We start from the raw sequence: 25,796 nt of genomic DNA on the forward strand, positions 1-25,796 counted from the left end.
CCAAGACCTCCAGGATGCCAACTGCTGACTCTAACTTGCCCACATATGTGAAGGTCAGTGGTCATCTGTCTATATGTAGCGAGCATGTTGTAGACTGGAGACTTGTGCATAGTGTGCTGATCTAATATTATCTGGCATAGCCTCCATCCTCATCTGTCACTACATGGATAAGCAGCTTCAGTGCAGTTAACTGAAGGCTGGATATGAAGAAAAGAGCAAGATGACTGCAGTGTTGGCATAAGAAACTGCAGTGTTTATCAATGTTACACAATTCAGTGGACTATGCAGTTCCACCCTATTTTGTAGTGCTAGATTAATTTAACAAATATTGCATTTATATACAGTAGAATTAAAATGATTAGATAAAAATCTCTGAGGCTCCAAATTACCGCAACAATGAGTCTTGGCTACTCTTTCTGAGTTGCAGTGTTTAGTAGGAGAAATTAACATCAGCTCTAATGCTTACATAATCAGTCAGACCAGAATTTGGCCAAGATTAAATTCAGATCAAGATTACTTCATTTGCCAAACACAGGACTGAGCACAGCGTTTGACAAGCGTATTTACAAACCACTTTTCAGTTGGTTTTTCATTCTAAGAAATTCTGGGGGAAAATGGTCTTTGTCCTTTGAGAAACCAGTATGAACAGATAATGTACCATTTATTTTCTCTTTTCTTGAGGTCCCTTTTCAGGCATTGATTTAACCCTAAAAACAAGATATTTGGAAGTTTCTTACAATTAACATAATTCCTTTCAGCCTTAGAATGGTTTGGGTGTAACACTAAGTTGCCCACTTATTTTGCTCAAGCATGCAAAAAAAAAAAACATTATATGCAAGTTAACAAGGTCAAATTCTTGATTTTCACCAAACTGGGTCTTCTAGGTGTTACAGTGATTCTTGATGGTCACATTTTCCATAGATTCACGTGTTTCAAGAATATGAAACTCTTTCCTAAGAGGACAAAAACTAAAAATAGGGGGGATTCTAACCGTCACAGCTGGGAAGAGCATGACTCCACTGATGATTCTGCTCACAGACAATTGGCTCCTGATCACTAAGTGTGTATCCGGGGTCACATGTAAATGAGACACGTGAGCCAATGGAGAAGCTGCTGCCATGGCGACGACCATTGACTGGGATACCAGGATCGAGACACGAGTCCGACTCCATTTTGACACCTGAGAATCACATCACACGAGCACAGAGGCCACAGAGTTAAGAGGACGAGCGTATACGTGTCTGTAAGCAATTCAGAGTGTGTCTAGCAAACACCTCTATCAATCAGTCAATCAGCCTTACTTTCATATCTGATGCTGAAGCCTGCTGCGGAGCGGCTGTTGTCTGTGGTGAACAACAGGAACAGGAAGTTGGACGTAGAAATCAGGAAATGAGGCGCTTGGGTGCCGTGGTATTCGCCGATCAGGGGAGAGGAGGTTGAGGGTCCATCCCTGATCTCCAGCGTGTCATAGTTGACCTCCGTCTGGAACCTATAGACGAAGACAAATAGAGAAAAAAACAACCACACATAATAACCTGTCACACCCAAAGATAATCAGAATCTGTGCAAGGCAGTGTAACTACCTGTAAAAATTGTATTAAAAAAAAACTGATAATCTATTCAGCAATACACCGACACAACAGAACACACCAGAAATGATTGACACATGCTCTGCCTATTCAAATATCCCAAATAATCACATATCTAGCTTGTCTAACTAACTAGCAGAACAAATTACTGACTTGTTCTCTCACTCACTCTTATCTTTGCCTGTACTCCAATCTCTGTAATTGACTTGTTCAATAACTGAGCAATTACCTACAGTTGTGTCTGCAGGGCCCTGTTCCTGATTGTAGCTGGTTATCAATCAAGCCACCAAAAATAACTGATTTTGCAAAAGGACATCACACAAATGCAATTAACTACATGGCAGAATAGAAACCCAAGAGCTGGAAACCACTGGCACACTGTAAAACAACGCACTCTCAGAATAATAATGTCTGACCAGCTAAATGAAAAATTAACTAGCCTCTGCACCGGCATGCAGTGGTAATGCTGAATCATACACAAATGAAATGCCTCACAGGCGATGGAGGGAAGCTTGGCTTTTACATCACTTCCCAAAAAGACAAATTTCAGCAATAGCAGTTTCAGGCTACACTGCATCTGTCCGTGGCTTGTTTCCAGCAAAAAAATGTGCAAAAAGCCAACATTAATCTTTTACCGTAGCAGTAACTCACCAAGTTCATCTGTATCTGACTAACTTAAATTGCTGCTGAAAGACTGCCCAACTAAAATATTAACTAACTAAATGTTGCACTACCTAAACATACCTAATAACTACACTATCCAGATCAAAACAATCAGATTAACTTTCCGAGCAATTTTTAAGCAAACAAATCTGACAAACAGAAAACTTAATAACTTACTTGTCGAAGTGTATCTTTACAGCGTGGTCTGTTTGTGCTTCAATCACCCACTGGCAGTTCAGAGAGTCTTTATAGAAGGAGGGCCAACCAGGAGACAGCAGAACCCCAGTAGGAGCTGTGAGGTGGCCTCCACAGGGAGCTGGAGGGAAATGAAGACACACAAATGCCGCAGAGAATGAAATTAATTATTTTTTCTTGTAGCTGTGCTATGGCATGAGCACAGCATTCATATTTCATCAGGTTAGCAGATCCATCATCTTCTCTATTTATTTTAGCACTCTAATCCGCTCTAAATTTCTAGATTTCATGTGTAAACATTTGCCTTCAGAAATTATGCTGCGCCAGTCTTGTGCTACAGTAAACAATTTTGAGCTACTCGTGTTTGAAAAAGCCTAAAATAATTACAGCATGATAATTTATAGGGGAAATCAAGTATATTTAAGTGTCAAATGATGCCAAAAAATATCATTTCCCTGCAACTCATAAGGATGCAAGCAGCAAAACTGTCACATATCGAGACTAGTTTATAATTCACACTCAGACTGCAAAAATCTTAGTTATGATACATTAAAATGCATTAATTAGCTCTAGTTGAGTCTTAATTCAATATGAATACAAAATAAAACACCATGGTGTTACTTTTGGGTTTTATTGTTTATTTTTGAGCCTATCCAGCACTTGAATTAAGTTAAAATGTGGAGTAACAGCCTTGTAGAAAAAAAAAAACAAACTTCAGACTTGGAGTTCATGGTCTGTATATTATCCATTGCGCTCTCTACAATAAATGGCTTATCTTTCACATTCATACCACTTCTTCTCCTCTCAAGTAGCTGATACCTTTGCCCCTTGATTGCTCTCTTAACTCCAGACTGTCAGCAAGCTTAAAAAAAAATCACTTTTCTTCCTCTCACTTTCCTTTACCCACTCTATGCATACTGAAGCAGCAGCACTTGTGGAAGGGATCCAGAAGAAAGTCGTTCTAGAAATAAAACATAATTATCTTCCCCCTTGACCAATTGGAGGGATAACATTTTCCCCTACTCCATGCCTAATAAGGTGACCACCCTATTCAGTCTGATTGTCTCCTCCATTCGATTTATCAACAACAGGCAACATTTGATAAAGTCATTTAGACAATACAATCAACATGCAAAATGGGAAGGATATAAAAATAGACACTGAAATGCTCACAGGCCAGCGGATGCTATTCCCTTTCAAAAAGCGTTGAAATAACAGCACACCCTCTATCCTTTCATTATTGCTTCCACATATTAGCTTATCTTCACATTATGGATATATCTCTGTATTTTAGAGCCTGAATATAATAAATGTGTCTGACGGAATGAGTTCCAGCACAACTTGTGCCAATCTCATTTAAGATTATTGTTGAGAGAGAAAGATGTGTGCAAACAGGCTGAATAAGTGTGGGGAGGCTAGAGGCTAAAAGCAATTAGAAGAGAAATTTATACAATTGCAAAGGTGCATAAACACACTTCAGCTGCACTGTAAGAGCCGAATAGTTGAATGCTTTGTCATCTTATAGTCTGGTAAGCAGAACATTTTGAATGATTACCCACAGCTCATACATACGGTAAACAGTTTGTTCTGTGTGTGTGTGTTTGTCTGTTTACCTTCGCAGCGAGGGACAGCTGCAGACCAGACAACATTTCCATCCTGAATGATGCAGGTGACCTGATCTGACCCCTGGAGATAGAACAATCATATCATATTAACGTTCGTTACTTATATTACTATACAAGTGTTTTCACTTGACATGATGAATACCACAGCCAATAATAATACATCAGAGAAAACTTTTACATAGTTAATAAACAAACCTAAACTGAAATTACATCGCATTATTACCTGTGTCCGAATGAATCCTTGATCGCAGCGAAAAGCCACCGAGCTGCCGAGCTGAAACTGGTCACCGTACCTCTGACCGTTGACAGGGACTCCTGGGTCGTGACATTCATTCTGACCAAATGCTACAGAAGAAAGTGACCAAACAAAAGTTAAAATAGGAGCCTACACACATATAATGAAATGAACTGTATCAAACAAGGGCAGATTATTTTGGTTCTGAGAGAACAGAGAAAAAATGTGACAGAAAATGAAGAGGATTCTGACACATCACACCTACAGCTTACACTGCAAGCAGAATTACTGGGCAAACTGTATTTCTGAGGATGCATTTTATTGTCCAACGAATACAATGCTCCCACTCCCAATGCAAAATGACTGTGAACATCAAATCTGAAAGGTTTAACTAGATAAAACTGAGTTTTGTTTTTCTAAAGGAAATATGCAAGTGTGTACAATTATTAGGCAAATAAATTACAGACAGATTTTTACAAATCTTTGTCAAATTTTAAAGCGGAACAAATCAGACAACAAAAATGACCACATTTTTTGACATCTACTGACCAAAATAACTGCCAGTCTTTTAAATAGCTGCAGTGAACCTTCCATCCCTGGAGTCTGTCTGTTTCTTGATCTGTGCACAATGACCTTTCACTGAAGCAGAAACCACAGCCTCTCAAATGCTGTTCAAAGAGGTGTATTGTTTTCTCTCACAGTAAAAGTCTTGTTTGAGACAGGGCCACAAGTTCTCAATGTCAGGTGAGGAAGAGGGCAAGAGCCATGATCCCGGCCTTGCCTCTCACCTATTTTTTGTGTTTCTGCTGTTTTTTTCCTTGCCTTCGTGCCTTTTGTAGTCTGCTGATTGTCTCTGTGTGTTTGTGTGTGTTTGAGTATGTCGCTCCATCTCCTCCTGCTGCCAAGTCATCTACGCACCTGAGACTCCTTCACCGATCCAGACGCAGCAGTAAATCTACTCTTGCTCTTCCTTCTATTCACCAACAGATTGTTCACTTCGTCAACAAGCTACTAATGCTACAGCCAACCCAAACTCCAGCTAAGTCCTCTCTTGATTGCCTAATAAGTCAACTATATTTAGTGTGCCTCTGTGCCTCAGGTTCTCCACCTGCAGTTTATCAGGCTCTGCCCAGCTCTAAGCCCCGAACAAGCTGTCCTGCTCCATTCTCCACACCTCACCACTAGTCCAATATCAAGCCAACCTTTTCCACACCCAACGCTATTCCAGCTGCACCATGCCAAGCCATCCTGCTCTGCTCGCCGCTCCAACAGCCCTGCGAACCTGCCAGCTCACACTCAGCCCTCAGCCCACAGTTCTTCACGGTCTGTCAGCCCAACGCTGCTCCACCATGTCCAACCTTTGCCCTCTGTGCATCACCACCAAACTCCCCAACTCAGCTCAATTCTAACATCCTGAACTTTGTGAAAAAAACAGAATCCTGTAGAACTCCCCTCCCACTGCCTGGTTACTGAGTCATACTCTCAAATCCAAATTTCTTCAGTTTTTTAGAGCCAGGTCATTACTTGACCATCTTTAAAGCCTTTGCTGGCTCACCAAGTCAGTGAAGAACTTGGATATTGGAGACAGAACATTGTCCTGTATAAAGATCATGGCCTTTTTGAATTCTCTGGACTTCTTGCATTATCACTGCTTGAAGAAAATGTGTCCCAGAAACTGGCAGTAGGTTTGGGAGTTCACTTTCAGTCCAACTTCAACCTAAAAAAAGTTCAAACTGTGCATCCTTAATGCTAGCCCACAGTGCACTGTGGGCTTAAGGCAGCCCACAGTGACCCTCATACACCTTGCTGACGCCTGATGTGAAGTGGTGGCCTGTGTCCATTAGTGATCCCATCCAGCTGGTCCATCATGAGTCTCTATGATTTCATCTACTAAACAAAACCTTTGAAAAATCTGTCCTTAGGCATTTTTTGGCTCACTTTTGATGCTTCACCTTGTGGATCTGACTCAGTGCTGGTTATGCTTCAGCCTTCTTCAATTTGGTCATGTTTCTGACCACTGATCAACTTGCACTTCTGCACACTCCAGTTAGTTTGTAGTTATGGGGATATGCTGATACTGGAGAATAATGGTTTACAAAACTTAATATGACATTTTCAATTTGCCCTTTTGTCCTCTGTGTATGTTTCACACTTCTGCTGACTACTCACAACAAAACATTTGATTGTCCGATGGTTGCATCTGAATACTTAAGCTCTTCTAAGCGTGTTGCATGCATGTCAAAGGTGTTTTACAATCGTTTTGACAGTGTCAGCTGAATTATTTCTTTAGCAATGTTTACCTTTAGTGATAAAGCTGTATTCATACTTCTGCACATCTTAATATGAGGGCTGAATTACTATAATGCACACCATCGCTCACTACACAAATACATCACTGGAAATTGATTAAACAAATAGGCATGGAAGGTTATATGGTTTAGAGTTGGAAAATGTGCCTAAAAATAATGATCACATCAGACTATTCACTCATTGAACCTGTCTAAAAAAAAACTTTAGTGTAATGAAAGCTGTGGTAATTAATGCAAGATTCAAATTTAGTTGTTTTCAAAGGTTGTTATTAATTAAAGAAATGGAACAAAAGCATTATCTCTATGTCGTTGTTAAATTCATAGCAAAACCTGACTTTTCCCATGATTTATTGTTCACAAATGACATTTGCCCCCTCTTAGGACTTTTTTCTTTAGCACAGAGAGGAAATTTAACGAGGGCAGTCATATGAGCATTATGTGTCCTCTCCTATATGTCACATGTCTATCACTGACAGTGAGCATGTAATGACTGCTGCCAAATTACACCAAAACGTACTAAGATATAAGAACAGTGTACACAAGGGGAGAAAATGTCATGGCACCCCCTTAAAAAGTCATGCTTTACCAGTACAATTTACTTATTGTAAGATGTCACTTTAAGTTAGATCTCTTTGACACAAAATTTTCAAAATATTGATGTCCAAGTTAGTGATCTCATTATTTCCTTTTCTCTTGGTTTCAACCCTATTACTCTACTTTCCTCTTATTTTACCTTCTGTCTAATCCATCATGTCAATCTCCATCTTTCTCTCTGACTCAGTCTTCCTGTTTGTTGTTTTGCTTTTCCACTCATACACAATCTTGTCTCAGTGTTACAACCCCGGCTGGGGGGGGGGGGGGGGGGGGGGGGGGGCAACATAAACAGTTGTTGGTGGTAAAAATCAAATTATTTATTACAGAAAAGGTTGAACAGAAATGTGCAAGTTACTCTACAAATGAGGCAAAAACTAAGGAAGAGGGCTGGTGGGTGCTGCTCAAATCAAAGAAAACATCAAAACACAAGAAGAGTTCTCATAAGGAGAACTTAACACTACAATCGCGGTGGAAAACAAAACGGAACAAAAGGCTCACTAAATGGAAACTGACAAAACAAAACTTACACAGGAGTCAGCACCCCTAATCCTGGTGAAACCTAGGCAAAAGGAACTACCTGTAATCAAATGAGGCTGTATCAGTATTTAATTCTAACCCTGGCCCAATTCCTTTCACACAGACAATCTTGCCTCCACCACACAGGAACACAGAATGACACGCTGGAAGTCAGCTGCCCCGTTCAGTTGAACTGCCAACACTTTTAAAGGAGTTGGCAGTTTTCGGTTGGTCAGCCTGTGGAGCGCCGCACCAATCACTGGCCTCCTGGTCGCAGCCACGCCCCTGCGGTCACGGTCCAACCAGGGAGTGGGGATCACACAGCCTTTTTTGCATAGCCACAACATTGTTAAAACACACACACACAGGGTAGGAGGCGCTGGCCGTAACACTCAGCCTTCCTATCTCTGAGACGCTCAAAGCACATTTTCAGGTACTCTAGCCAGACTCAGATTTGTTTTTTCTCCTTTTCACCTTGGCTTTTGTCTCACTTCTTCTACATCTGGATTTAAACATACAATTGGAGTGTTCTCATTTTGTGTATTTTCTCATACACATCTCTCCTCTTTTTTTTTTTTTTTAATATCTCCTAATCTTTTCCAAAACTACAGGTGTGTGAATGTGCGTACGGAAAGGTTCTTCGTTTGCCTTTAGCCTTTGCAGTGTCTCTGTCCATCCACCAGTATATCTATGTAGAATATGTGCGTATTCTTTGTGTTTGGGTACCTGCCATTTTATCCGCAGCTCTAATTTCTTCCTCTATCCTTCTCTTTCTCTCTCTACTCTCATTTCCTCTCCATCTAATCAACCTGAGACATGTCCAATCACTGGGTGTGTGCTCTGGGTGGGATCAGGTTAATCTCTGGAATGGGGATAATATAAGCTAAACATGACAGGGTGGAATCCACATAAAGATAATTCCACTCCCATATTTCCATATCAGTGGAGATGTCACATTCACTGACAGTGATACAGCACTGATTTCACTTTTTTCCTCCGGTAGAACCAGTTTCCAGGTATTGAAACAAATTGAAAACCAAGGGGACATTGTTTAAATTTGTAAATCCACAAATTTACTCTGAACCATTTCACTGTACTGTGTATGATCGATTTAGCTTGATTTTCAAGTCAGAAATTAATAACATATACTACATTGTGTGACCAGTCTTTGGCTCCAAATGCACTGCTTTTAGCATGTAACTGCACAGCCTTGTGTGTCAACACCCATATTTGAGTTTCTAACATCCTTCACATAAATAGATAGAAAAATACCCACAGCAAACCTATTGATATTCATATATGCATTAAAATGTTAATAGACCAAATTACTGAAACAGCACAAAGATGCATGATCTTTCTTAAGTCACAGTGAAGAATTTATATGATCAGACATTCAAATTACATTCTCAAAAAGTTTCACCACCAAAAACTATAGGAATGTAGTTAAACATTTTTCTTTCTTTGAGAATAGAGGTATTTATGTTTTTTTTTTTTTAAATAAAAAACATTGCATAATATATTCAGAAAAAGGGGAGCATGAAAAGGATTTCTGTGTTTATACATTCCTTTAGAAATGTTGGGCTGTGGGTGGCGTATTTATATTACGAACTGCGCGTCAAACCTTTCATTTGTGTTAGGATTAGAGTGAAAAAAAATGTTTATGTTAGGATTAACGATAGGACTTCTTATGAAATATGCTGTAGCGATGAAAAGACCCAAAAAAAAAAAGTATTTAAATTTGTCAGATGTCACCTCTACAGGAAGAGCTTGGAGACAAGGTCATTGGGGAGGCAGTGTGTGATACACTGCAAAACCGCATGGTAATCACAGTGAATAAATCAGAATCAGTCATGCACAACTAGCTCAGCTTAGAGCAGGTAAATATAAAAGCTGCAGTGGCAGGGTACAAAGCCTGGCAATGGGTCAAGCTTAACTAGGTAAAGCTTGTGCAAGACATTCAAACACATGATCAGTGGAGCAGAAGTGTTCAAACTCCGGACAGCTTAAAGTAATGTTAGGAGTTTGCACGGGCACTATATTAGTCAGCTAAGCATTTTTCTGCTTTGATTAGTGTGTGATGAAAAGATATTTTTTACTAACGCAATAACTGTAATTCTGCATTTATGTGTGTTTAACCTTTAATGGATATGATCGGTAGAAAAAAGCTGTTTCTTTGTTATTATAATGTGTTTTCTTACACCCAGCTTTATTTTGTATACTTGTGTCTCACACAGTGATTCCCTCTATTTGTCAAAATGCCTCATGGCACTGCTAAAGCAAGGGACATTAACTTCTTGCTTCAAATTGTGGATTACATGCTGGGTGGAGAAAACAATAGTAATAACGTGTGAAGAGTAAGGTTGCAAGTGCTTCAAAGGTCAAGTTAAGGTGAGAGCATCTTTCCCTTCAATTGTAGCGGTGCAACTGTATTGGATTATAGATAAGTGACTCTCTGATTATATACCACTTACAAACTGCTGCATCTACAAAGAAGCCCTTTCCTTTCTATTGTGTGTCTGCTGGTGTTTAAGGCTGTCATTTTTTGGAGTGCTCAACATTTTTCTGTCATCAAAACTCCATTGCAGTCGCCCTGAAAGTACCTCAAATGCAATGTCACGGTAACATTTGACTTTATATCTGCAGGATAAAGAAAAATGCAATACCACACAACAAAACTGGCACTAAAACTAATGCTGCATCACAGATAACAGTTTTTAGGTTGCATTTTTAGTTTAGTTTGCATATGATTTAACACTAGCAGAATAACTGAAACTTATCTAGATGCTGTCAAAACTGCTATAGATGCTACTGACACTTGGAGAACTCTTTGGCAAAGTGAAGTGATCAACAGAACATTCTTCTGGGACTCAAGACAAAATAAATTTAAAACTTAAAACTCACATTACGTCTCACTGTAATGGTCATGTTCAAAACCATACATTTTGTTCTATTTTAATTTTTACACATCAGTACATCAAACTAAAACAGACAGACGGTGACAAGTAGGCAGGTGGTACATACTGGTATAGCTGATATTGAAGCCTTTCCCAGTATTGGAATGATCGGACTGAAATTCCAGTCTCATGATGTGCCCATTCGAGGCGATCTGTGATGGAACATCTTTTCCTGAGAATGTCCCAAATGTTGTTGGTTCAGACAGACCTGAAATAAAACACAGTTTAAACATGCTTATAGTGGTACATTTAAATGGTGCTCATGTAATTCTTCCCATATAACACTTGTCCAAGGACACACTTGGAAAGTCGACTCCCATAAGGAAAAAAATCAAAACAGCACAAGAGGCATCAAGGGATGTATTAGATGACGGGAGGAAAAAGTGAGTTGTATTAAAAGTTCTGAACAAATCCAAACATGTGGTTCTTCGCTTTAATAAATAGCGCACTTCTGTGGGCAGCAGATTAAAGAATTTAACACAGAGCAAAGAAGTCATTCAAATTATTTCATTCAGTTTCCGAATACTTTCAATACTACAAATGGCGAATCAATTTATAACAAGTGTTGACCTTAAATTTGTATCTATGAAAAGTTAACAAGCATTAGAAGCCCAAGTATGAAATGCATTTGTGGTGAAAAATGTTTCCTCTCAGCGTGACCAATTATTGACACTGTATGTTGAAATAAAGTGTTGTAACTGGTCTTGGTGGAGCCCACTCTATTTCATTATATTGCTGTGAGTTCTAACAACAACAACAACAACAACAACAACTGCACTGAGTTAAATTGCCAGTGTTGTTGAAAACTATGTGTCTTACATTTTTGTGGTGTTTCCCCCTTAGGCCAATGACAGGGTACTTGCTTCCCTGCAGGTTTAGATGTTTTTTCTGCAACAATTGAGATGATGGTAAGATGGCATTTTGGAGACAGCATTTTTTTTTTAACCTTGTGTAAATATTGAGCGTTTAATGTCAGTATCCATAAATATCCGAAATGTCAAGTAAAAGTACACAGTCCTGCGTACTGGGATGGACTGTATAGGAGCAGCAATGCACTCTGTTTAATCAAATCACTCATAATACTCATAGGACTGCAACAGTAGTTTGCAGAAGAGGTATGTTCATTGAAACACCTTATTAAGGTGAGATAAATAACTTTATTTCTAAAATAACAGTCAAATAATACACTCAGTGACCTAAAATACAAAGGCCAGTTCAGTATTGTTATAGACCACCTTCAGTCCTAAGAACAGCTTCTTGGTAGTGGCTAAGCAAGGGACCTGCTGGATTCTGACGTTCCAGGAAACCAGACAGACATTAGAGCCTCATGATTGCTAAAGGTAGATGCGTAGATACTTCTCTCAACAAACATTGCATCTGAATGAACCCCCCAAAATAACTGATACCAGGTTATTGTGGTGTCCGGGGCATTCATGATATTTCACCTGAATGTTTCTTCAACCATGCATTCCAAGACAATTCTGTCACCGTGGGAGAGAGCATTATCTTGCTCCAAGTACCCATCATCCCCGTGGGGGGTACATGATTGCAATGAATGGCTGAACCTAGCTGCTATGTTAAGGTATGCTCCGACATTAAGGCATCCCTCTATAGCCATTAAAGGACCCACTGTATACCAGTTGAATGGCCCTGAAACTCCCCCACTGGCCTGTACAGCTGTAACCATGCATCACCTCAGTTCTGTCTGAGATATTTGTGTCACAGCATCGGACCATTTACTGCAACAAATGGTTATACACTTTTGTTTGGCAGAATACACTGCTCTGGAGGGCGCTCCCCAGCGATCCAGCCAGCAGCAACAGATTCAGAGGGGAATGCAATAAAATCCTCCTGGGCTACATAGAACAAAACCCAGCAGGCCCATATCATTGAGATATGGGGTATACATAATGCACACAGAAAGAGATGCCATCCTCAAATATTATAATAAGACACTAGAACAGGGGGGAAGCTGAGGTGGTTGATGGGAAATCAATGGCCATAGCCAGTAACAGCAGTTTGTAGCAGGTAGAAATAAACAGATTAATCACCAGCAGCAGTGGCATAATGATCAAGAGTAAGTGACAGACATTGTGGGATTATAAAAACTACCTTATTTTCTTGATTGAATGTGATTAGAAATTAGTGTTAGTATGATTAATGATTAGGAATGTCAACCAACGCTGATAAGTTATTGGCATGCACCACTTCATTTCATTTCACAACTGTTGCTGTTTATGGCCCACCAGGAGTCTACCAGATTGGAGTTGCAGCAGGAACTGTGATTCATCAGAAAACACCTGCAGTGTTGAATGGGTAAGCGAAGCAGGTGATTATATATTATAGCCTCTGCAATTCAACATTCCACTGTTCATTCAGTAAGGGCCATTTCTCATCTGGCAAATGGTTTGATGTCATATGTTTTGGGACCTCATTTGTAACTACTGCATACATATGAAACAGGGCTCCAAAGTTGCATATGCCACAGCCAATGGAAAAGCTGAGATCTGTAAACTGGAGGGGACAATGTTTATATTTGTGCTGTGAAATGCGAATAAATGTGACATAAATGATGGAGAAGTGAACTGAAGCCAGATATTATGATAATCCTTTTCATCTGTGTCATTGAGTAATTATATACTGTATTGACAACGGGTTATGCATTATTCAATAAAAAAAAAAAAAGTTTTTAAGCTTCACCATTTAAATCTGTGATCCATATTATCACTGTAATTATTATTAAAATTTTAAGCACCAGCTTATCACCACATTCTCAAACTTTTAGGGCTCAGAAAAGAGAGTTCGGCTGTAAGACGCTCAAACTTGTTCTCAGTGGTTTACCTTCATCACAGTCAAATTAGGTGATGAAACAATCACAAAATTACATCAAATTTCTAGGATTAGAGAACAGAGCACTGGTAGATTTCCAATAACATCTACTGTGAAAATCTCTCCAGCTATGATTTTAATTAGTTGAGATTAGGTTAGATAGTTCTGATAGTATTTGTACAGAATCGCTTCAGTGAACACATGACTGTGCCGCCAGCGGCACTATGCTCATAGAGCACGCTGCAGATACAGCCAGCAGCACTCAGCTGCCACACTCTCTGCATTCTCTGACACACCCTACACCTGTCTACCACCTGCATTCATCGTCAAGTATGACAATGAGAGAATCATTTGTATACTGAATTTCAATACCCTTTGTTTTGTAGATACTGTACGTGCAGCTAGTCTATATAACGCCTAAAAAAGAAAATGTGTGTCCTCAAGCCTCTACAGGCCAACAACACTCCACCAATGCACACTTGCAAGCGTATACTTTGTCAAATTTCAGGAATTATCCTTTTTATTATGTTAACAGCTACAGCAACCACCAGCCTCTCAAAATGTGTTTTATTTGTAACAATGGCTCCATTCTGCACAGAAACAATATGTGCATCAATTTTCATGAGGGATTTGCATTGATTGTTAATGGTTAAATCTGAGAGTGTAGTGGGTGGAATATGAGGCTCACCAAAGTGTCTACATCTCAAAGCTAACTGTGATTTATAAAGGGACATTTGTGTATGGGCGGGCATGTGCAGTTTTATAAATAATTTTATCATTAATGTGTTTTGATATGGATCCCACACACAGTTGTATAAATGAGGCCCCAAGTCCATTGACTAACTGTGAGATTGTCACTCTCAAAACATTAGGTGACTGTGAGGTTTCAGTGATCAAACTCAATCTCTGACATCTATAACAATGTCTTGTTTTGAAAATATGATCAGCAAGTCAAGCATTCTTCACTTGGTGGTCCATTGACATACAAGGATGCAGGATGCGTGGCAGCCATGCTGGTTCAGTGTCCCTTCCATTTTTTAATAAATCACCAACAGTGTCACCAGCAAAGCACCGCCACACCATCACTCCTCCTCCACGCTTCACGGCAGGAACCATGCTTGTAGAGACCATCCATTCACCTTTTCTGCGTCGCTCAAAGACACGGTGGGTGGCGCCAAAGATCTCAAATTTGGACTCATGAGACCAAAGCACAGATTTCCAGCGGTCTAATGCCCATTCCTTGCGTTTCTTGGCCCAAACAAATCTCTTCTGCCTGTTGCTTTTTCCTAGTAGTGGTTTCTTAGCAGCTATTTGACCATGAAGGCCTGATTCACGCAGACTCATCAAGAGAAGGCCAAGGGTTTGCAAAGCTGTCATCAAAGCAAAGGGTGGCTACTTTGAGGAATCTAAAACAATAAACATATTTAGAGTTATTTCACAATTGTTTGTTTGCTACATAATTCCATATATCTTGTTTTATAGTTTTGACGTCTTCAGGATGTATCTGCATCATAGAACGTAGTAAAAATAAAGAAAAAACTTTGAATGAGAAGGTGTGTCTAAACTTTTGACTGGCAGTGTATATTTATAGTTGCTGTTGCATGCTACTCATCGTCTACTTCTTCTGTGGAGACAAGATATGATTGTTTTCCTGGTCATTATGTGATATTCTGGAAGAAACTTTAGATACACTGTATTAATAGTTTTTAAGCTATTTTTGCAGGCATGATCAGATACAGATCCACAAGAATCATTTGTTCAACAGCAAATAATTGAAAATGATGGTGTTCATAATGTCTGAAGATTACTGTAGTGAAATTTTTCGCACCATTCCTGAGCTTAAAAATCCATCACATTCTTTAAACATAATGGGGAGTGCAACAAAAAGCAATGTCAGTTGACAACCTGGGAAGAGACAGAAAGGAGTTACAAAAATACCTGACTGATAAAACACATTGCATCTGATATGGGGAATCTTCACAAGGCTCTCATGAAAAGTTTTCTTTTTATTTCCTTCTTGAGTTGAGTTTTGAATCCCATGCACTTAGACTCAATTAAGCTACAGAGTGACTGAGCTGTAAAGTGCCAGCGTCTTTGTTCTCCAGCAACCCCAAAGCCCTTTCACTTATTCATTGTTGCATTGATAGACATGAGACCAGAAATGGAATAATGACAATAGCTGAAAGAGTGACAAGATCCTACGTTGCCGTATCAAAGAGGAGAGATTTGCAGAAAAGCCTGTTTTAAAAAAAAAAAAAAAAAAATAGTCTGTCACTATGTTCTCTTATATTAGATGACAACAATGGCTTTCTGATTATGTTAACCATTTACATACTGTTCAACAGCCCACCCTGAAGTTATTGAATTTTTTAAAGGCTGGATTTCGCGCTACTGTTGCACACCTCAGGAGATTTATGTGTGATTACTGTGGCAGTTTCATTTACTTCTTTTTTGCAATTCGAAATTCAATGTTCTATTAGACATTAGGAATACAAAGGAACAATACAAAGTATCAAGGTCATACAAAACCCTTGGAGAGTGCAGATTTTATTTTTATAAAGGCATATGAGCAGACTGAGTAATGACATTGGCTGCACAACTGAAAAGCAATATAGTTTATATCACGCATTTTAGTATGTGACAAGAGGAAAGAAAACTAGAGAAATGTCAGTCAATGTATATAATCACTGATGAACAAGAGACACTTAGTGACCCTAAATACAAAAATGTAATGGGAATCATATTAATGAATATTGATCCTTTATATACTTGATCTGGTAACTGGCCAAGACAACCACTTTGACTAATTTTCACTTAGTACTTCAATTAAAAGTATTTGTGGATTTCACTTGACTTATTTTTAACTAAAAATAGATTTTTTAACACTTGAGTTGAAAGTTATCTTCATTTTTGAAGGAATATGGGTCATATCAGCAAACAGTTTTCATTTAACTTTCATAATCTGACTACAACCTTGAAAAAAGAGATAAATATCAAAAATAATTCAAAATCATCAATAATTTCCTTACAGCATGTCAGTTCAAATGGTTTTTTTTTGTCTTAATTTCTGGATGCAGACATAGAGAGTGGTGTTCTTGCGACAGCAGTGATTTGTCACCAATCAGAACAAACTCGAAGACTTCAAAGCAATAACTTCTAACTGATTTCAGTTTGCCCATTGCAACAGTAATTGTCCTGCAATTTTCCAAACAGAGCAGGTTTACAGCCAAACACAACTTTGTCTTTAATGACAAGCCAGTCAAACCAGGGCTTTAGTTGATTCAGTTTAAATCAATAACGTTTATCACGATGGGGAATAGCAATCTGAGAAAAAATGGCTCCCCACATTATTTGACCATTTCAGTAGCACACACATCAATTGATATTTTAGCAGCAAGGCATATTAATGTCTTGAGGTCTTAATTTATTTCTTATAATTGATAAACAAAATGGCAGGATATGGGTTAATATGGAGAAATATTAAGATAATTACCTTCATCTTTGACCACCAGCCAGTCAAATTGTGGCTCCAGGTCAAAGTCTGAGAAGAGGAGATGAATGCGGCTTCCTGGTTCAGAGATAATCAACCACACGCAATTTAGGTTGTTACCATACTCCTCTGGGTAGTTTGGGGATAAAACAGTCCCTGATGGAGCCGTGAAGTTGAAGAAACATGAGACTACAAAGAGGAAGAAACGGAGGAAGGAAAGACAATAAGTTTATAGGATACTGGGTAAGAATTCAAGGCGAAAAGCACAGGAAGATAGAAGCAAGAAAGACAGCAGAGGGATAATACAACATTAAAATCGAAACAGTAAACTGGAAAACTTTTCACAAACACTTCAAATATGTATACTTACAGACGCAACTGGGCTTATTGCCAGACCACTGGTTATTGTGCTGGCATGTGATGGTTCTTTCTCCCACAAGTTCAAAGGCCGACTGGCAAAAGAAGGTCAACACGTCACCATGTTGAAAGCGATCGCCGCTACGACGACCGAATGCCGGCACTCCAGGATCCCCACAGCCTCCTCGATCGATCTCTGTAACCCACAGAAACACACAGTCATGTTTCCACGCTGATAATTAATGTCAGTATGTGACATGGTGATGTTCAGATAAGAGATTGTCTGCTGTGGTTTCTGAGGTGGGGTGAAATGGCAATAACATGCATACACCGATTTTTGGATCGACAGTTGGTGAAACAAATGGATGCATTAAATAAACTGGATTACAAGATGACCTTCTTATTCAGTCAAATAAAAGTTTCTTAGTTGTGCATATGCTTCAAGTTTTTCCAAGCTTCCACTGTGGTACCCAGATTTTCTGCACACTTCTGCAATTTTGGGCTCATAGAGCCTAACTAGCTGACTTCTTGTTGGCTCTTCACACACATAAATGAGATAAAATCAAACAATCATACTGTTATTCTGAACCTTTCAAATGTTATTGTTCTGCATAGATCAAATTCTGATAACATAAAGAGTCATGTGGTTTGTAACAGTCAGAACATTGAATTCACAATTATACAGCTGCTCCTTTTCAAGTGAGTGTTTCAGACCTAATTTTGAACTTTCTCAAGACCATCTTCTTCGGACCACTAAGAAAAATCATGAAAAAGCATCTGTCCTATTGATTTTCTGGCATCTGATAATAATGTGTTTGCTGTACATTTGTGCTACATTTTTCTGTATTTCCATGAAAAGGTTTCCAACATGAACTAAATGCAACTTGTATAACTGACAAAACAGGCTTTCTCAAAAGCACAGAAAGTAGACAGTTATGGTTAGTGTTAAGGATACTGTGGATGTTTCTTCGAATTGATGTGTTTTTGAATGAGTCTGGAAAATTCAAACAGACACTTCACAAGCAGTCTGAATGCAAAGACTTCAGTCAGATAGTATTGCTGTCTGAAGCAGAAGAAAAAGTGAACATGTCTGGTGTCCCTTGTATCACACTGCTGTGTTAAGAAATGATATACAACCTGTGAGAAATTCATTTTATTCTTTCCCTCCTCACAGCTAATTGCCATCAAGGTAATTGTAGTGCAATTCAGCTTTAATTGTGAGAGGCAAAACAATAAGTGGAGGCACACAGGTAGACGCAAACACACACACTGATCCATGCATACCCTTGTTAACTAATCAGCAGGAGGTGGAAATCAAAGCGAGTGATACTGCCGTTTGTGATATTGTAGAACATGTGGCTTCCTGTGCTTCCTGGGCACACATTTTACGGACACATACAGTACAGTATTTCTTGTCTTGTTTATCTTCCTCTCTTAATCTCTGACTTTCAGATTTTCCCTGTCCTTCTTTTCCACTCCTCCTTATCAGTCTCGCTCTCTAAGTCTGATTCAATACACTGCGCTTCGTTGGCATGAGAGTCACATTAGCAGTGCTGCCGACCTGGCTAGCAATCCCATTCTATTCATTTGTGACTCGTTTTTAATCCCTTCTGCTACTAATGGGAGTGTGTTTTTATCCACTGCATCTCCCTCGCTCCCCTATTTTAAAATTTGACATTCTACCAGACGACTGTCATCTTGTAACACATGCTCCACCATGCCCCTGGATTCGCTTTGGGCAAACACATCTCAAGGTGAGCTATGTATGTGTGTGTGACTGTGTGTTCTACACTTTTACTATCTGTTGGGATGTAAGTACACCCACAAGAATAGAATACTTAAAGAAGCATCAGGCGTGTGTGCGTGTGCGTGTGTGTGTGTGTGCGTGTGTGTGTGTGTGTGTGTGTGTGGCCCATAGCAAGCTGCCACACAGTTGACGAGTGTCAGGATGGATATCAGCAATCTTGAGCCCCTGGTAAGTCTGTTGTTATGGTGGCAACTGCCTCTCTCAGTCATTCTTTTGTGAAAATTCAGCCCCTGGGCTGCATTTCACCTAGAGCTACGAAATTCAGTATGCATATGTACCTCGTCAGGACGCACAATAAAGCCTCTTGCACCAATAGCTAAAACCCAACAGGATGCTGACCATTTTGAATTATGATTAATATTTTGGATAATTTTGTGTCATTTTTGGACATTTTTCAAAAGCTATAAACTCAAACAGGCTAATCCTGAGAGAGCTGAAATTTGTCCAGGATGTACACCAGACGTGTGATCAAAAATCATCAAAATGCTCCGCAGAAGTCTGAGGGTGTGGAAATGGCGACCCATGGAATGCTGCCATTTTGAAATATGATTCATATTTTGGACAATTTTGTGTCATTCTTGGACATTTTCAAAAGCTATAAACTCAAATAGGCTAACCCTGAGAGAGCTCAAATTTGGCCAGGATGTACACCAGGCATGAGTGATGAAAAGTTGTCAATATATGACACATAAGTCTGAGGGAGTGGAAATGGCGACCAGTGAAATGTGGCCATTTTGGATATCTTGCCATGAAACAGGAAGTGCTGTCTAACTAGCCTGTACATGCACCAATTTGCCTCAGACTTTACACATGAGTGATCAGAGTCTGACCCTAATGATATCCATAGGTCTATATACATTCACAGTCATAGCTCCACCTGGCAGCAATTTTGGATGTCTCGCCATGAAACAGGAAGTGCTGTGTAACTAGCCTCTAGATGCACCAGTCTACTGAAACTTCACGTGTGATCAGAGTCCAGCCATAATCACATCCATAGGCCAATATACACTCTCAGTTGCAGCGCCACCAGGTGGACATGCATGGGATAGCTGAGCTGCAAGGATGCAAGGACCCAACCCAATCACCCGGCAAAGGTCCGGGAATGAGTGACTTCTGGTTTGCCACCCGAATTTAAAAACTTTTGGATTCTAAAGTGATCATATGCAACGTTGTTGAGATATGTGAAGATAAAACACATCCTGAGACTCCATTTCTCAGTGAGATCAGCAACAACAGAGAGTTCTAGAAGCCTCCCTGTTCTTTGCATGCACTGGAATCAGCCAAAGAATGCTTGAGGCTTTTCGACCTTTTCCCACATTAGCTTGGTTTTGTTTTCTGTCTTTTCTCAATCTTTACTCGGGATATATTTTTAGTTTGTTCTTTCCCCTTTTTCTGCTCTGTTATTTATCCCCCCCCCCCCCCCCCCCCATAGTTTAAAGAGTTTTACTAAAGTACGGAACATAGATTTGCAACTCAATGTAACACTTTGTGCATATTTTTCTTTGCCCCTTTCCAGCAGTCACATATCACACGAGTAATCTACATAACTGAGAATAAATAATAAAACAAAAGAAAGAAAAAAACATTGAAGATAAATGTATTCAAATTCAAGCAAAAAAAAAAACAGTTTTAGGTTTAGATGTATTTCAGTGTATTCTAAACACATTTCATGCCAGTGCATTATGGAAATCAACTTGCAGAGAAAACTGCTTAATGTAATCCATCACAGTGAACAATTTATAGTCTTTAGGTTTTCTGATGAAATCCCGCCATCATTACATGATGAATTGGTAATAAAACTATTTTGGTTTTGCTTTGTAAAACTTGTGCATCACTTGTCAGACGGCAATCAATGTACTGTAAACAACTACCAAACCATTCTTTTAAAAGTATTAATGTGTCCTTTACTTTTGCAGGTTGATTTTTCAAGTGACAAAGTCAAGTCAGAATAAAGGATTTACATCTGCAGTTGTAATATAAAAAGGATGGCATGCCAAAAAGTTTCATAATGTTCACATGGATCCTAGTGAAACTATAGTATAATCTTTAAGACATTTTAATGCACATTTCTCTCCTTTGGTGAGTTAAATAAATAAATAAATTATTTTTGCTTTTAGTCTTTTGATAGCAAACTGGCATCAGCCCGAAAACTTGGCAGCAGTATTTTAGTGAAAGCTTTAATTAACATAATGCTCTTTGTGTGTTTATGATGCTAACTCTCTGTTTTTCTTTCTCAGGGTTAGGGTTATGCACACACAGAATGGCACAAACACATAAAGTTGCAGCAACGAACAAGTACAACATAATGGAAAACAAATCAGGCACACTGTTAGGCGCACACTTTGGATTTTCCTTCAGGGCTGGAAAACTACAAGCACTTGACGGGATAACACTGATCAAACTGTGGAACGTGGTGACATTATACCATTTGACAGCATCACATATATTCACGCAAGGACACACTCACAAAACATACCACAGGCAGTTGTTTGGTTATCATGGGGGAAAAACATCTTGTCGAGGTCATGAAGTACTCTTTGTTTGTTTCTTTTTCTATCCGGGTGTCATTTTGTATCATTGCCTTGAAATTTATAAAAATCAGTTGGGCCATGTTAGATCTGTTGACCACCTGAGCCAAGCTGCAAACAGGAAAACGGCCCCGCTGTTAGGACAAATGTTAGACACAAAGCCAACCGTTAAATTGAGATCAATGCCACCTTAGCCTCATGTTAAGCCGAAGAAACCCTGTAACATGATGTTAAAGGTCCCACATCACAGTCAGACATGCACACGCAGATTCTGTAGCTACATCGTTCTCATTCCCTTGAACAGTAACTGACCCTGGACAACGTTGTCAGCAATATCACTGAATCAAACATAGCTAAGCAGAACCAAGAGCGCAACCTTCATCCCACTCACTCACTCACTCACTCACTCACTCACTCACTCACTCACTCACTCACTCTCTCTCTCTCTGCCTCCTTCACTCCCTCTGTCTCTCTTAGGGGCTTTCGACCAAAGAGCACCAGGTGCTAGGTTGGTTCAAAGTTGAGAGCCAGTGCTTTTTTGGTTCAAATCTCGTGCCGCCCCAGAACCGGTTTGTGTTTCCATTCGGAAGGAGCAAAGTTGGAGCTGCGTCATTGCGCCACCACAAAACGTGTGTACGTCACTGCGTACGTAGCCGTTCAACAGCGTTCGCGCCGTACGGAAACCCACACAACAACAATGGAGGACTTCATTGGAGTGGTGTTCATGGCTTTGCTAGTGTGTCTCGCCATCGTTGAACAGCAAAACCTTCTGTTAGGGGTTACCCATCGGTGTCGCCATTCCAATGCCCGGCGATCACGTTTGAGAAGAAAGGTAATTATCAAAGACATTTGGATACTTAACAGTAAACCTGTTAGCGTTAGCTTAGCTACGTAGCTTCGACTACGCTTGCACTGATTACTTAGCGGTTAAACACACACAATAAGTTGATGATCATATCTATGTTTATCTTTTTAGATGTTTTTAGATGTCACCCCGCCCCCTGCCCGTGACGTGCTCGGCTCTCAACTCTGGCCAACTCTGGCCCAGCAACGAGTTGGTGCCCAAAACAGCCCCAATGTTTGGAGCCCGGAGCCGCAGCTCCGGTGGTGGAAAGACAAAAAAACGGTGCCAAGTCGGGCACCGGCTCCGACTCCGAACGGGCTCCACTCCGGTCAAAAGCCCCTAACAGAGACCATTTATTCCTTCTCACTTTATCTGTCATTTTGTCTCTCTTTGTCCCATCATGTCAATTTTTTGTTGTCCCTCTTAGTCTGTCACCACATTTATCAAATTATCTTTCTCTCTCTCTACCTGTCTCATTCTATGTCTCAAGTGAATTCAGATTACTTCAGTTTCATTTCGCTCAGTTTTATTTAAAGAGTTGCATTGATATGGTTAGATGCAGTATGTAGCTAAATATATGAATATAATAAATTACTTGTTATAAATAATATACATTTAGAGGATGTATAAATGTTACCATCTTTACCTCTCTCTTGGTGTCACCATTGGCAAAAATAATCAAGCCAAACAATCAACTGATTAACTCATAATAAATGTATTACCTTCTTGCCATGTTCCATTATGTGGGTATATGTGTATGTGTGTTTCAGGGACGAGAAAGTGTTGCTGAAAAAAATCTATAGTGTTGTAATTGTTGTGAATGAGGCCATACCTTCATATACTGCCTTGAACCCCGCTGAGCCAATCGTATCATCTGATTGCAGGTGTAGCCACATCTGATTGGACAAGCTAACGATGAGGTCAGGGACACTGGAACCAGTCAGTCTAAATGCACATCCATACAAAAAAATATACATTTCTGTATCACTTTACACTTCTAGCTTCAAAGACAATTAATTTGCATGAATATGATGCGATGTGAGGTCTAAAATAACATTATTGCTCTGCCAAGGAGGCGGAGACTTGACAGAGTTATGTGATAATCGGCATACGTTTATCTGTCTGTGTGTTTGTTAACAACATTACTCAAAAACAGACTAATTGATTTGGATGAGATTTTCATGGAAGGTCAGAAATGACACAAGGACCAAGTGATTAGATTTTGACAGTGATGTGGCTTATAGTCTGGATCCACGGATTTGTTAAGGATTTCCATATCATTGCAAGGCGTCACTGTAATATAACTACAAGTGGACGCTATGTCAGCTGCCTGCTGACGATCACATGATTGCGATCCTACTACAAATTGACCACTGTGGATTTATCGGGACTTATCCATGAATGATACAAGGAACAATTGATTAAGTTGTGAAGATGTTTCCAAGTCCCATCAATTCCCACTGCCCGCTACATATTTAGGCCACGCGATTCGGTATACGTACATAATGTACACGTGCAAAATACACGCCTGTGCTCAGCACGAGGTCATTTTGTTTGTGGGTACGTCTAGATTAAATGGCCACATTCTATTGTGTTCTGATTTCTGATCATCAATGGCTAATAAACAAATGCTGTTTTTCTTAAAAAAAAAAAAAAAAAAAAAAAAAAGCTGCATTTTTGACAATGCCATATGGAGGCTTGAACAGCCTTGGTGGAGTACTGTGTTATCTGAGTGCTTTTCTTGTATTAATACTTGAGTGTCATGATTATTTCATTTTTTTTACACCAATGTAATTTGTACACATTTCTGATTTAGTGTGTACAACACTTATTCAGAATATTTCATAAAAACACAAAAGATATTGATGCAATTCAATTTAAACAATATGTATGTACTTGCAAAACAGTGCCCATGTGTTTTCAATTGTCCTTGTTATTGACTTTTTGTATTTCATAGCATGTCAATATTACAAAACCTTAGACAAGAACATATTAAGTGGTGCTTACACATAGAGGACCCTCCGAGTATCTCCTATCTTCCCACCATCTCCCACAGTTAGTGTGTCATATCCTCTTTCCAGATCAAACTCTTCAAATGACAGCTTGATTACCTAGGAAACCACAAGAAAACAAAAAGCAGACATAGAAACAGTTAAAAACAGCAGCATATGGAAAATTGAGAATAGGGACAAGAGCAAAATGAAAGACAGAGAGTCACTAAGAGATTTATTATCAGTTCCTGCAGAGTTGATCTCGTGCTTTTCCACCCTTACAATTTCAGGCAATAGAAACTAATGATTATATCACTGGGGAAATTTGAAAGTCTAGTATTGGAATGGGAGTTCTGTTTCACAAACAACTGCCTCTCAAGCAATCAAATTGCTATATGATGTTAGGGATTGCATGTTAATAACAGTGAATTAATAACATCCATTACAGAGTAGCGTTTTCGAAACAAAAAAGATCATTTCTGAAAAGACTGGCAGCCTCCACCAGCCTCATGACCGCATGAACTCATGACTCATGACACAGAGGAAAATCACTTTAGAGCAGAAAATAGGAAGCCAGTTTTTATTATCCCAGTGGAAACCAGTCTGAAGTTGTAGAGTTTTGTGTTTCTGCACAGTGAAGGATTTACCTTGATGGAATAACGGTGCTGTGCTTACAACGGCAGTGGTACCATCGCTCTACATCAGCAATTGGTTGTTAAATGTATATCCCCATTCGGTGTTAGAATATACAATAGAAAATGTTGGAAATGTTGGAAACTGATGAAACAGATGGGACCTAGGGATTGTGGGAAAGATCAGCGATATGCCACAATATGAAATGAATCATACATCAAATGGGAAATCATGCTATCCTGTTTATTCAGTGTAATAAAAATAGTTGAAATACCAAAAGGGGTGATGAACTGGGTGAGAGTCATATCCTTTTATGTAGCAAGGGGCAGCAAATGTGGGAGGAAATATTCTGCTCTGAAAAGTGGGAGGACTAATATTACCAATACGAGAGACAGATTTGCCTTTATTGGATAGGGACAGCAGAAGAGAAATGGGAAGGCAGAGGAGAGAGATGAAGACATGCAGAAAAAAGGCCTAGTCTGGAATCAAACTCGGGCTTCTGCAGAAAACCCTCATTGTATGGTACACACACTCTACCAGGTGAGCTACCATGGCACCCCAACCATCATCTATCATTTAATTAAGGCTGTCATGCCAAAGGTCTAACAATTAATTTGATGGTGACATATTGGTATTC

The 25,796-nt window shown here is 39.4% G+C and overlaps 1 protein-coding gene across 1 annotated transcript in view; it reads right to left on the bottom strand.

The window, feature by feature from the left end:
* Positions 1–25,796, bottom strand: part of LOC111576189 (CUB and sushi domain-containing protein 1-like) — a 427,486-nt gene that overhangs the window by 137,818 nt on the left and 263,872 nt on the right. Inside the window, exons 11-20 of the mRNA XM_023281752.3 lie at positions 24,543–24,646; positions 23,368–23,480; positions 17,370–17,552; positions 17,003–17,188; positions 10,748–10,888; positions 4,296–4,417; positions 4,061–4,133; positions 2,430–2,568; positions 1,302–1,489; positions 992–1,180 (exon numbers count right to left, since the gene is read on the bottom strand). Of these exons, the coding sequence (XP_023137520.2) occupies positions 992–1,180; positions 1,302–1,489; positions 2,430–2,568; positions 4,061–4,133; positions 4,296–4,417; positions 10,748–10,888; positions 17,003–17,188; positions 17,370–17,552; positions 23,368–23,480; positions 24,543–24,646 (1,438 nt within the window). The remainder of the gene's footprint in view (positions 1–991; positions 1,181–1,301; positions 1,490–2,429; positions 2,569–4,060; positions 4,134–4,295; positions 4,418–10,747; positions 10,889–17,002; positions 17,189–17,369; positions 17,553–23,367; positions 23,481–24,542; positions 24,647–25,796) is intronic.

The sequence above is a fragment of the Amphiprion ocellaris genome, chromosome 1, assembly GCF_022539595.1.
Source record: "Amphiprion ocellaris isolate individual 3 ecotype Okinawa chromosome 1, ASM2253959v1, whole genome shotgun sequence".
NCBI lineage: Eukaryota > Metazoa > Chordata > Actinopteri > Pomacentridae > Amphiprion > Amphiprion ocellaris.